The 12,261-nt window shown below is 41.6% G+C and overlaps 1 protein-coding gene across 2 annotated transcripts; it reads left to right on the top strand.

Moving 5' to 3' along the window:
• Nucleotides 1-956: 956 nt before the first annotated feature.
• Nucleotides 957-12,261, top strand: LOC102790634 (coagulation factor XIII A chain-like). 2 transcript variants are annotated; one of them, XM_087845682.1, is made up of 18 exons: nt 957-1,464; nt 1,721-1,792; nt 1,878-1,983; nt 2,189-2,365; nt 3,462-3,710; nt 4,576-4,694; nt 4,786-4,893; nt 5,528-5,702; nt 7,643-7,781; nt 7,912-8,015; nt 8,093-8,181; nt 8,261-8,414; nt 8,507-8,616; nt 9,742-9,907; nt 9,988-10,142; nt 10,487-10,623; nt 10,699-10,804; nt 11,386-12,261. In XM_087845682.1, exons 2-18 carry the CDS (start codon nt 1,745-1,747, stop codon nt 11,428-11,430), a joined length of 2,187 nt encoding a protein of 728 aa, XP_087701808.1. In that variant the 5' UTR covers nt 957-1,464; nt 1,721-1,744; the 3' UTR covers nt 11,431-12,261. The 2 variants fall into 2 exon arrangements, with proteins under 2 accessions (XP_087701808.1, XP_087701807.1); XM_087845681.1 differs by lacking the exon at nt 957-1,464 and having other exon boundaries at nt 1,589-1,792.

Raw genomic sequence — 12,261 nt, 5'->3', positions numbered from 1 at the left:
TTAAAAGATTAAAACTAATAAAACAAGTTTTAAAAAGAGACTTTTCCATTTGATTACATTTTGTATGATGGATTATGAAGAAAAAGTAGAATTGGGCTGAAAGATCTATCACTTTATCACCTATTCAGGTTGTAAATCGTGTTTTTAAAAAGTAACTAAGTAACTAAGTAATTAATTACTTTTGAAAATAAGTAATCAGTAAAGTAACGGGATTACTTTTTTGGGGAAGTAATCAGTAATTATTTACTGATTACTTTTTTCAAGTAACTTGACCAACACTGCTCGTCACTGCGTTTGAGGTGCAGGCTAGCTTTGCCTTAGCATGCTAGCCCAGACTGTAGCCTGGGGCCCGACGTGAAAGTGCAGATGACTGAAGAACCTCTAGAACCCAAGTCCTGACATTACTGTACCTGTACTCTGGTCACTGCAGCAGGTCTTACTTTCACATAAATACAGCCTCAGATTATTGTTTATTATTTAAACACACGGTGAAAACCATCTTCACTGCTTCAACAGGAATGAAGGATCACCCGAGTGCTGGTGTTCGAATGTTCATCAGTGTGAGCATCTCAGTAGAAGCAGATGTTTTCACAGTGTGCATGTGTGGAGCTTTCAGGTCTGTCGTCCTAATCTGAGAAAGATTTTTTAATTGGAAAACATTAAAGACGTCGTCAGTCTTCCCAGGAGTGAACGTCCGACTGTGGAACGCTCAGAGAAGCCCTGACTGGTCCCAGTCAGCATGTTAAAGGTTAAAGTTCATGACAGCACAATTAGAAGCTTCTTCTCTCTAACAAGAACATGGCAGCATGGCTTAGGTTTGCAAAGCTGCATCTGAACGAAATAAGAACAACGTCCTTCAAATGAGACCAAACTCGGCACGAACACCTCACACAGCTTCAGCACGCTGGAGAGAGGATGATCTGAGCGGACACCAGCTCGTCTGTGGACCAGCCGTGTGTCCCACAGCTGAAGCTCGGAGCAGTCAGCAGGACGAAGGTCCGAGCGCAGCAGCACAAATGCTGCAAACCTCAACGAGGTGAAGCAACGCTGTGAAGAGTCGACCAGAAAACAAAGAAAAAATTGAACTAGAATCGACTTTATCGATTTCATATTTAACCATAGGATTCAATCACGTTAGTTTTGTTTCTGTTGGGTTAAGATGGTTAATTCAGTTTGTGCTGCAACTAAAATCTGAGACTTTCTAATGGAAGTTTTGAATGGAGCCAGAGGTCAGCGTGACCTCCGCCCACTGTGGGTGCTACGACATGATCGGGTGGGTCAAGGCCGCCTGCTGGGTCATGAGCTGTTCAGTGCGAGTCCTCAGAAGTGACGGGAAACACAGTGTGTGTGAAAAGAGGAAGTGTGCGTGGATATAAAGTGATGCTGAAGTCGACTCGATCGCCATCTGATCAGAGACGCAGCAGGACGAGCTCCTCTTCATCAGACCTCCTCTTCATCAGAGCGGTGAGTGTCTGAAGCTCGAGCAGAGCTTGTACCTGCTCCTGCTGCTCTTTATTTATTTACAGTGTAAACAATAATGATTCATATTTTACATTGGAACTCATCATTTTATTGTTATTATTAGTTTTTCTATTTACATCGTAAATAATTGTCGTCTTTCTTTTTAAATAAAAGAAAGATACATAAGAATATATTAAAAAATACGATGCTTTAAACTTTTTCTTAAGACTTTTTCTTTTTCTTTGACCAATCATCCCAGTGTAACCTTTGACCTTTGACAACCATGACTGGTCCAACCGCTGAATCCCAGAAGGGGCGCTACGCCAAGCCGGTAGCCTCACAACAAAATTAACAGTTCATTTTGAATTTAACCAAAAACGAGTTATTGCCTGACTTTTGACAACTTTCTCCTCCAGCTGCCGACCTCCAACCTGTCACATTCAGATGGCGTTCCAGAATTTGAACCTTTTGAAGGCGTTGCTGAATCTGAGGTCACGCCCAGAGCGTTTGCACCTGGTGGAGGTGAGGCCAGCTTGCGTCACCTGTCTCTGGGGACCGTTTACAGCGCACCTGCTCGTTTCCAGCCCTGTTGTTTTACGTTGGCACCTCCTGCGCTGTCTTGTTGTTGAGTACTCTGCAACACTCTGAAGCGAGGAGCTGCTATATTTCACCTGTCATGGCTGCCAGTCGATGACCAGCGTCCTCTGCTTTGTCCCCGCCCCCTCAGTGTTGCTGGAGGCGCTGAAAATCAACATGTGTCAGGACGCCAACAAGCCGAAGCACTACACCACCGACTACTACATGCAGAACCTGGTGGTGCGCCGTGGTCAGGAGTTCGTCATGCAGGTGACCTTCAACCGCCCGCTGGCTCCGGAGGACGACTTCCACATCGAGTTTACGATTGGTGAGTTTGAACTCTGGGCTTCGATACTCTTCATGTGCCGTAGAGCTTCGTCTGTCCAGTGCTCTCAGATCTTTTTAAGGACACCACGCTGAGATATGCAGTGTTTTCATTGGAAGTCACCTCGTTGGTGCTAAAATACTATTTAACATCAAACTTATCTTTGGTATTTTTCATAGAGTAAAATAAAGAAATTGAAACAAATGTTGCAACAAATGTTCCGAGAGGCTACTGATACAGTTTAAAATTCCCTTAATTTTTTAAACATTTGGTGTCTTTTCACGCTGGCATGATTCGTTGTTGTGAGACCCCTCCTCCCAATATCAGCCCATAAATGAAACGGCCATATTTCAGAGAATCCTCAAAGACGAGTGTGGCTTTGGTTTTGGTATCGTTGGGATTATAGTTTGCCTTAAATTGTATGATGGCAGCTTATCCGTCTTTTTCCAGTTTAGTGAACAGTGAACTGTTTGAGGTTTCCTCCCCGCCTGCTCGACCTACCTGAGCATTAACAGCGATCAGTAACTTGTTAAAATACCCGGATTTTGTTCACACACAGTTTTTAGTATCTCAGGTCATTTTTTTAAATTTTGTTCCTCTGCCTGGTCTGAGTGTTGCTAATTAACATTTTTCTCTAAACTGACACATGTGTGTGTGGGGGGGGGGAGGGGGTGCTCCCTCATTAACCAATTAGCTGATGAAGAGACGCTCGTTAACAGCCGCCCACTGAGCAATCAGACGGCCGTCAGTTCATTAAGCAGCTTCACATTCGTTTGGCTGCTTAATTAGTGCACAGCTCTCCCCACGGCCCGGCCATTAGGAAACACTCCATGTTGAACACACAACTGCAGAGCTGACAGATGTTCACACACATCTGGCCTCAAATACACAAACTGAAGTCTTTAAAATATAAAAATGTAACCTGTCTGACCAGGATTTTATGTGTTTATTTTTATTGATGTAAGGTAGAAATAACCAACTCCTAAAAATGTGTTTTTGTAACGTAAAAACATCCCATTGCATTTTTCTTATTACAATGAGAAATGATGCCACGCCTCTCTTGGATAAATGAAGAGTTAAAAAATAACTCTTCCATCAGGCTCCGATCCTTCGCCCAATAAGGGCTCCCTGGTGATGGTGACCTTCGGTAACCGTGGCAGCAGTTCGTGGTCAGGCCGGATTCTGCAATCTCAGGGTGCATCTGTGATGTTCGGCATCACACCAGATGCCGCCGCCATTGTGGGGAAGTTTCAGGTGTACGTGGCCATCTCCACTGGCAGGGGCATGCAGCGCACCAAGAGGGACCCCACCACTGACCTGTACCTGCTCTTCAACGCCTGGTGTCCAGGTACCATTTCCTCTGCGCTTACTGCCCCCTGCTGGTAGAGTAAAAGTACAATTATGATGAGAATCAGTGCAGCTTCATCTGCACCTCAGTCTACCAAAGATAAATGACATACTTTTTTTTTTTTCAGATATGTAAAATCCATTGCATAATTTTTCATACATCTCATAGTTACGCAAAAGTGACCCTTTATAATATTAAAGGTGTGGAATATCTGTCATCGCTCTTCCAGAGTTCGTCAGAGGTCCATCATACCTCTTTTTCAACCAATCGATTCCCCTCATCAGGCAAAAGCATATCTCAGATCCCACTGTTCGCACTGATGACCTTGTTTACGTTTATAATTTATCGTCAAGCCTGTCACGATGATCACTGATCCATTACTTGAGAAACTTTCCCTCTGCTTTAAAATGTCCTTAGTTAAACCACAAATATACTGATTACAGACAAATATCCAACCTCCTGTAATATTTGTACAAGTGAAGTGGTTTCTTAAAGAAAGATGGAAACAGTGGTAAGTACAGTCTGGTTATAGAACATTTTAGAGACTGAATGAGGCCTTCAGTACGACAGATCATAAAATCTACATTCACCGGCAGGAACAGTGGGTTGTTGATCATCTGTGGAGATCGGTGAGGTTTCTGTGGAGTTCCACAAGGCAGGCGTCTTGATCCCTTACATTTCTTCTTATGCTGCTGCTTAGAAACCTTATAAGACAGCACAGCATTTGTTACCATAGTTATGCAGATGACACACCGTTGTATTTTTCTGTAGATGTAGATGATAATGAACTCTAAGTCTCTGTGTTTGACTGACATTTACAAATGGACAAATGAAAGTTCTTACAGCAAAGCGTTTCTGTTTGCAGACGATCACGTGTTTCTTCCTAATGAAGTAGAAAGACAGGAGTACGTCCTGAATGATGAAGGGGTGCTCTACCTGGGTTCATCTAGCGCTGTGGTAGAGCGTCCATGGACATTTGGGCAGGTAAGTACAAATACTTGATCACATAAAAACAATAAAGTAATTTCTTGATTAATTTATCAGCTTATAATTAATTAAAATGCACTCTCTGCAGTTTGAGCGCGGCATTTTGGACGCCTGTATCTTCGTTCTGGATGCGTCACAGATGCCAATCTACGACCGGGGCAACGTGGTCAAGCTGGTCAGGGTGGGATCTGCCATGGTGAGAATACAGAGCCTGAGCACTGATTAACTGTGTCACCATAGTCATAGCAATGGGGAAATGTCCTCAAGTTAACTATTTGCACTTTTTCAAAGATCAAAATGCAGTTTCACCCTATCTTCTAGATTTAAGGTGCACTTTCAGGACAGTCAATGTTTGACCAAACACTAAAAGAAATAGGGTGAAATATTCAATCTAATGTCTTGATTTTAAGACTTTGTCGTTGCCTTGATGCAAGCAGGTTCTGGGTTTCAACAGGGTTTTGTTTTCCCCTTGCCTGGTGGGTTTTCTCTGGGTCCCCTGCTCCAGTCTCATACAGTACATTAAGCTCTTAAATAGCACAAGGTCAAGAAGAACAAATGGGTTTAGGCAGGTTAACATGCTAAACACGCATATTATTACCTTTCAAATCAGGTCAGTTGCCTTTTGTTTTGGCCCAACATCAACAGAACATAAAGAAGTCACTGGTGAACGTTTTTATTGTACAAGACCGGCTGCTGTAGGGTACAACCGCTCAATGAAAGGTGCGACAGCAGGACCTTGTGGGGTACCACACCAGAGATGAGAGGTTGAATTCCTTAAAAAAGAGAAGTCAGTTATTTTTTGCTGACCTTTGACCTGCCCGCTCCTGCAGATGAACTCTCAGGATGACAACGGTGTGATGGTTGGGAACTGGAGCAATGACTATTCCATGGGCAAACCCCCGACGTCTTGGACTGGCAGCACCAAAATCCTGCTGCAGTACGCCAACACCGGAGTCCCGGTCTGTTTCGCTCAGTGCTGGGTGTACGCTGGAGTCTTCAACACCTGTAAGCATGTGCTCTGTTTACTTCATCCCACCTCACCTCCTCAGAATCAGCTGACTTTTAACTGCAGTAACTTTAGCATAAAATGTTACCTTCATTCTGTGAGTACTTTCAAACTTACAGGCCCTCAAACTACATAGGTTTAGGAACATATTGGGTACTTTTTTCTTATTTTTCCAGTAATTTTATAAGCTTCATAACTTCATAGGTTCAGGAGCTTTCGTTACATTTCAGGGCTGAAAAACACATTTAAATACTATTAAAAAATGCAAGCAAATCAATTTTACAATTGCTCCAAGAAAGCGATTTTTCAATACAATAAACATTAGAGGAACACTCAGTAATTTTTTAATGTAATTTAATAAGAAAATGATTCTTAGAGGAAGCTAAATATGCATTTTTATGAACTGATAAGCAATATTTTAAAATTACACAGGAACAAGTTACTCCATCATATTTAAATAGAGGAGCCGAGGAGAACATCTCCCTTCTGACTTTACATATATATAGTGTGCCAAAGGCAGAGGAGAGGTGAAGTTGTTTACATCATCTGAGAGTCCCATTTATCAAAGAAGCAAAAATGCAAATCACGAGAACAACGCCACCGACATCGCAATGAAATTTCATTCATTTCTTCGACTGAAGTCAGGGCTCTAAAAACAAAAACATGCATAAACATGCTCATTTATTCCTGATATTATCACAATTACTTATTGTCAGCAAATTGAACATGTGACCCTCCCGTCTCCGGATAGCTGACAAGTGCCGGCTAAACAACTACAGCTAGCTATAAGCTAAAATTATGCTAGCTAGCGTTAGGCTCAAGCATCCTAACAATCACACTTTCCTTCGATAAACAGTTTGATAACATTAACAGTTTTTATGAGAGTTTATTCACTAAGTATTGGAGTCCAACAAAATTGCATCCACTTCAAACGAAGTTTAATTAACTTTTGACTAACAGGAGCTAACAGATGCTAACAGAGGCTAACAGCTGCTAACAGAGGCTAACAGCTGCTAAGAGAGGGTAACAGCTGCTAACAGAGGCTAACAGAGGCTAACAGTGCCAAAAATGGTGGCTCTTACCAACAACTCACTTTACTATTATTGTCATCAGTCAGTGAGATTCAGTGACTGAGGTTAACACTGGACCTACAGCCTTCCACAGATTGGGAAAAACTCCAGGGCGACTCCAGTTCAAACAATAGCAGAAACACTCTGGGGAACAGTCTAATTGTGATGGTTTTGATTGCTCTTGGCTGACTAAAACATGTTTGTCCTATAGCAGCAACCGTTGCTTGGATTACGCACTGCTTTTGTGAGGAGTAAGAAAACCAAACTCAGCGTACCGATATGCAGCAGTGAAAACTTTTACACGCTCTACCTTTTAAATGTTTTCATCATATCAGATGGGCAGCTGTTTACCCATCTCAGAAAAGTTATTTGGAAGGTTTTCTTTAAACCTAAATATTGACAGAAGGCTCCTCTTGCTATGATTCCTCCCTGAAATTTCACCTGGATCTCTCCTGTACTTGAAGTTGTGAGGAATCAGAAATGTTGGTCAGCAACTTTTTCACCTTCATATTTAATAACCCTGCTGTTTAGCCAACCATCAAAAAGATCTAAAACAATGACAACAGCAACAAAAACTCTCAAAGACACCCAACATGACTACAGTGACCACATAACACCTTCATAGAAAGACTCAAACTAAGTGAACTGTCGTGCATGTGTAATTACACATACTGATGATGATTTATTTTCATAAGTGTTTGGCTCATTACATTTTAGAGTTCACTTGTACTGAAATATTGATTATGCAACCATTTTATTATTCTGCACCACAGATCCAATTGGGCTGTGGCCCATTCAAGGCACTGATTGAAATTCTGCAGGAACAAAAACCTGAATAAACAGCTTTTATATATTTCACATCCTTGCAGTCCTCAGATGCCTTGGCATCCCAGCAAGGGTCATCACCAACTACAATTCAGCTCATGACAACACGGGCAACCTGAAGACTGACATCCTCTTCAATGCTGATGGCACCCCAGACAGACGCAACACCAGGGACTCCATCTGGTACCGTATCATGATTACAATGTTCCTGTGAGCTTGGTTTGGGAAAGACTTCAGTGCTAGACACCCTTTCCCATGTGTTTGAACTCAACCAGCGTTGGGAGTGCACTAGCTACACTGCCTCTCTCTGCAGGAACTACCACTGCTGGAACGAGGTGATGATTAAGCGTCCTGATTTGCCGCCCGGGCTGGAAGGATGGCAGGTGGTTGACTCCACGCCTCAGGAGACCAGTGACGGTGAGACAAACAGATGAGCGCACAGATTAAGAAACAACAGTTAAACAGAGAGTTAACAGGTCTGTGCTTGTTCGTAGGCTTTTTCCGCTGTGGTCCAGCACCGGTCATTGCCATTAAGGAGGGTCGCGTGTGTTACCCGTTTGACTGCGGCTTTGTGTTCGCTGAGGTTAGCGAAGCATAAAAACCAATGGGACGATATCTTATCGGCACAGAGTTTCACAATATCTTGAAATCGTTTCCTCCAGGTGAACAGTGACGTGGTCTTCCTGAAGAGAGATAAGTACGGGAATCTGTCTCCCTTCAGAGTGGACAAGACGTACATTGGAGAGAAGATTTTAACCAAAGCTGTGGGCTCACAACAACAGACCAACATCACAAACACCTACAAGTTCCCTGAAGGTAACGATCACAGGGCATCAAACCCAACAAGCAAACACAATTATAAATAAACTGAGTGAACTGAATCAGACGTTTGTGCTTTTTTATCACAGGAAGTGCAGAAGATGAGGCGACCATGACCCGGGCGGAGGGGTTCGGCTGTGAGAGGGATCACAGTGATGTGCCTGAGGATGACCTGTCCGTCACCATCGTCGTGGAGCCGGTAACACACCTGTCTGCTACCTTCACATTCAAATTGTGCACTTGTAGAGCACAGTTCACTTTATTAGGAACACCCTGCTAATATTGGGTGGGACCCTGTTTGCCCTCAGAGCCTCTAACTATTCATGCAAGGTGCTGGAAAGGTGGTCCATCACACGGTTGCAGCACATCTGATACATCCCAAAATTGCTCCGTTACACATCTGTTTACTGTGGAGACCATTTAAGTACAATAACAGTGCCACTGTGTCACTGCTCTTGTTTAAAATTGAGGCATTTAGTTCAGTTCAGTTCATTTTTATTTCAAACATTTCAAACATGAGCCTTCACAATCATTACAATATATTATTCCATTATTTGTTTGAAAAGGAGTAGGTAGAAGTATTTACTTATTTGTCCCTACCCCCTCAAGTTTTACCTCTCATTCAAAAATTTTTTATTTATTTATTTATTTATTTTATTTTTTTTTAGTCTCAAATTAAACAAACAACATATGAAACAAAAGTAAAGCAAAACAAAACAAAATATACATAAATCAAAAACTAGAAATTAGCAATCCCCACCACAGTATAGTTTCTTTCATATAAAAATACAGAAGGTGTATATTTGCAGATACACAAATTATGGAAAAACAAACAACCAAAACAAAACAAAACAAAAAAAACCCAAAAAAAGAACCACAACACCATTACCAGCAACATTACCGTCCTGGGTTAACCCCTTTTTCTTCATTGTTATACTTATTTAAAATCAGGTTTTTATATTTTACTTTAAACTGTTTTATGTTTTTACTGTCTTTTATTTCTTCTGTTAGACTGTTCCATAATTTAACTCCTGCAATTGAGATAGACATAGTTCTTAAAGTTGTTCTAGCACTTTGTATTTTTAAATTCCATTTCCCTCTTAAGTTATACCCACCTTCTCTTTCTATGAACAATTTACAGATTTCTTTTGGAAGCAATTTATTTCTTACTTTATACATTATTTGCGCTGTTTTAAGCTTCACCAAGTTTTGGAATTTAATAGCTTGCATTTTGACAAAGAGTGCATTTGTCCATTTAAAAGCATAGAAATCCTGAGGAGACCCAGAACGCATGTGGCTCACTTGGCTCTCTCTTCATCTGCAGTGTGTTATAGGTCAGGATGTGCAGCTGGTAGCGACCTTCAAGAACAAGGGTAAAGTCCTCAGAAACGTGACGGCTCTCCTGGACTGTGACATCACCTTCTACACTGGAGTTGTGGTCAGTCACTTCAAAGACATCACCTTCGATGTGACTGTGCTGCCCTACCAGAGTGAGCTCCACCACAATCTTGTTGTTTTAAAGTCTGAAGATTTGGTGATGAACGTTTTAGCATGTCTCTCTGTTTTACAGGTTATAGTGTGCCGTTTACGATCCCAGCTTATGAGTACCAGGCCCAGCTGAGCTCTCAGACCTGCCTGCGCTTCATTGTGAGCGGACAGTCTGATAACCTGCATGTGCTTGACTTAAAGGTGCTGGAGCTGCAGACCCCGGACCTCAAAGTGACGGTAAGGCGCACAAAGAAGAAATAGGCCTAATACATGGCGAGGTTTTTTCATCAGTCAATTATTTAGAACGATGAGTTGTTAAATATCTCCAACAAAGCGACCAGAAAGTTGGCTTTAAAAGGGGGAGGAGCTAAAACTGCATTTTTCAGAGGATGTAGTGAAGGGCTGAAGGCCCGTGATAAGACAAAGAAGCATTATTTTGAACTGTGATGCATGCAAAGCTGCTCTAGTCCAGGAATGAAAATGTGGATCTGGAAATTAGCAGAAGGGGTCCACTTTTGTTTTTCTGAGACAGACTGTGCTGGACTTTGTACAGTGACTGTAACTTTGGACTCTTCCTCTAGTTGAACGGGGAGCCTCTGCTGAACCAGGAGATGGGTGTCAAAGTGGAGTTCACCAACAATTTCGGCTTTCCTCTGCGTGGCGTCAATCTATCCCTCGAGGGAGCGGGGCTCATAAGTCCAAAGTCTAAATACTACAGGTAAACACGCCTCGGACGCTGTGGACTGACGTCGGGATGTTCTGTGTTGAACACTTTACTCTGTGTGATTTTCAGAGAGATCCCTCCTCAGGCTACCATCACCTGGCAGGAGACATTCATCCCTTGGCTGCCTGGACTGCGTCGGATCACGGCGTTGATGGACTGCCAGGAAGTCCGTCAGGTAACCAGCACAACCTGACCATTAAAACCAGAACGGCTCCAGTTTCCTCCACACGCCCTCTTACTTCCTTGAAATTGTTAAGTGTAGTTACAGGTTGGTGCCCTCTGAATATCCTCTCGGAGCCTCCAGAGGGCGCCAAGACGCAGTGTTTTATTTTGGTTCGACATCAAACACAAGCACTCTGCTACTGCGTGCTGATTGGTCGGATCAGCACTTGAGACGACAGATGTTAGTTAAACCATGCCACGGGGATTTCATTTACCATAATTCTTTAATTTTTTACTTAGCAATTAATCTTATTAGACATCTGAACGCAGTTTATTTGTTTTTTATTTAAAATATTATCAACAAACTATAATTATAAGCAGGATTCAAACAGCTACAGTAAAACTACAAACTTATAAACAGCCGCTCAAAGTAAAACAATGCACAAAGTCAAACTTAGATGTTAGAATCATAGTTAACTCATATTATTTAGCATTTTGTTAGGTTTTGATTATATTTCTGCCTCGTGGTGTTTGATATCATGTGTGAAAGTTTGTAACGACTGTTTTCATGACGAGCTGTTTGTCTTTACTCAGGTGTCTGGATTTGTTGAGGTCGACATCCCTTACCCTGCAAAGTAATCACCATTTCCACCAATCAGCACCACTTCTGGATGAGTGGGCGGAGCCAAAAAAGAGCACAAGTTACCGCTTTAATGATCGCGTTTACAAATCAGTTTTGAAGTACAAATGTAACTTTTTTTAATTCCACAGATTTGGAGGTTTTTCCACTTCTCTACTCTAATATTGAAGCAGCTTTATTTCTTACCATCTATAACTCCGCCTCCTCTGGACGGCTAGAATAAACCACACTTTATGAAAATAACATAACAAATAAGAATCGTAGTTTTCAGTTTATTTGGCATATTTGAGAACAGATTTTACAAATCAATAAAACGTAAAAGACATATTTTAGATCCAGAAAATATCCATTAAAAGAGATTTTTAACATTTAAACGAGATGTTTGGACCTCATTTCATCACCTTCATAATGTGTTTGAAGTTTGTGTCGATGAACATTTAAACTTCATCAGAAAAATCCCCGAGTTTGTAAAATGAGTCGCCGATTGTTCACAAATGATTTTCTGTCTTGTTATGAACTTTTTGAACAAACAAAACAAGTTTAAAGCTTCATTAATATTTAAAGGAAGAATAAGGTTTTGAGCTTTATCATTAATGACACAAATGAAAAACTAAACTCACTGCAGTGTCCAGTCACCACTAAAATGATCGTTTTCAGGTGATGAATTTCTCCCAAACTTTGACAAACTGAGCTGCACTCTGACACAGGAAACTCTGTAACCTCGTCTGTTTTTTACCCTCCTGATTGAACCAGTGATTTGACTCTTTGCTTTGAATGCCTTTTAACAATGCGGATGCTGAATACTAACAATAAAAGCACATTCAAACCCA

This window comes from Neolamprologus brichardi, chromosome 9, assembly GCF_056152115.1.
Source record: "Neolamprologus brichardi isolate AB-2024 chromosome 9, ASM5615211v1, whole genome shotgun sequence".
Lineage (NCBI taxonomy): Eukaryota > Metazoa > Chordata > Actinopteri > Cichliformes > Cichlidae > Neolamprologus > Neolamprologus brichardi.
This window is presented reverse-complemented; position numbering and strand designations above follow the sequence as displayed.

Bases quoted from the DNA above. Each gene is read 5' to 3' on its own strand.
- LOC102790634 (XM_087845682.1), top strand. From the start codon at position 1,745: ATGACTGGTCCAACCGCTGAATCCCAGAAGGGGCGCTACGCCAAGCCG. The intron at 7,782-7,911 runs GTACCGTATCAT...CTCTCTCTGCAG, and splicing joins AACACCAGGGACTCCATCTG to GAACTACCACTGCTGGAACG. The intron at 8,415-8,506 runs GTAACGATCACA...TTTTTATCACAG, and splicing joins CACCTACAAGTTCCCTGAAG to GAAGTGCAGAAGATGAGGCG.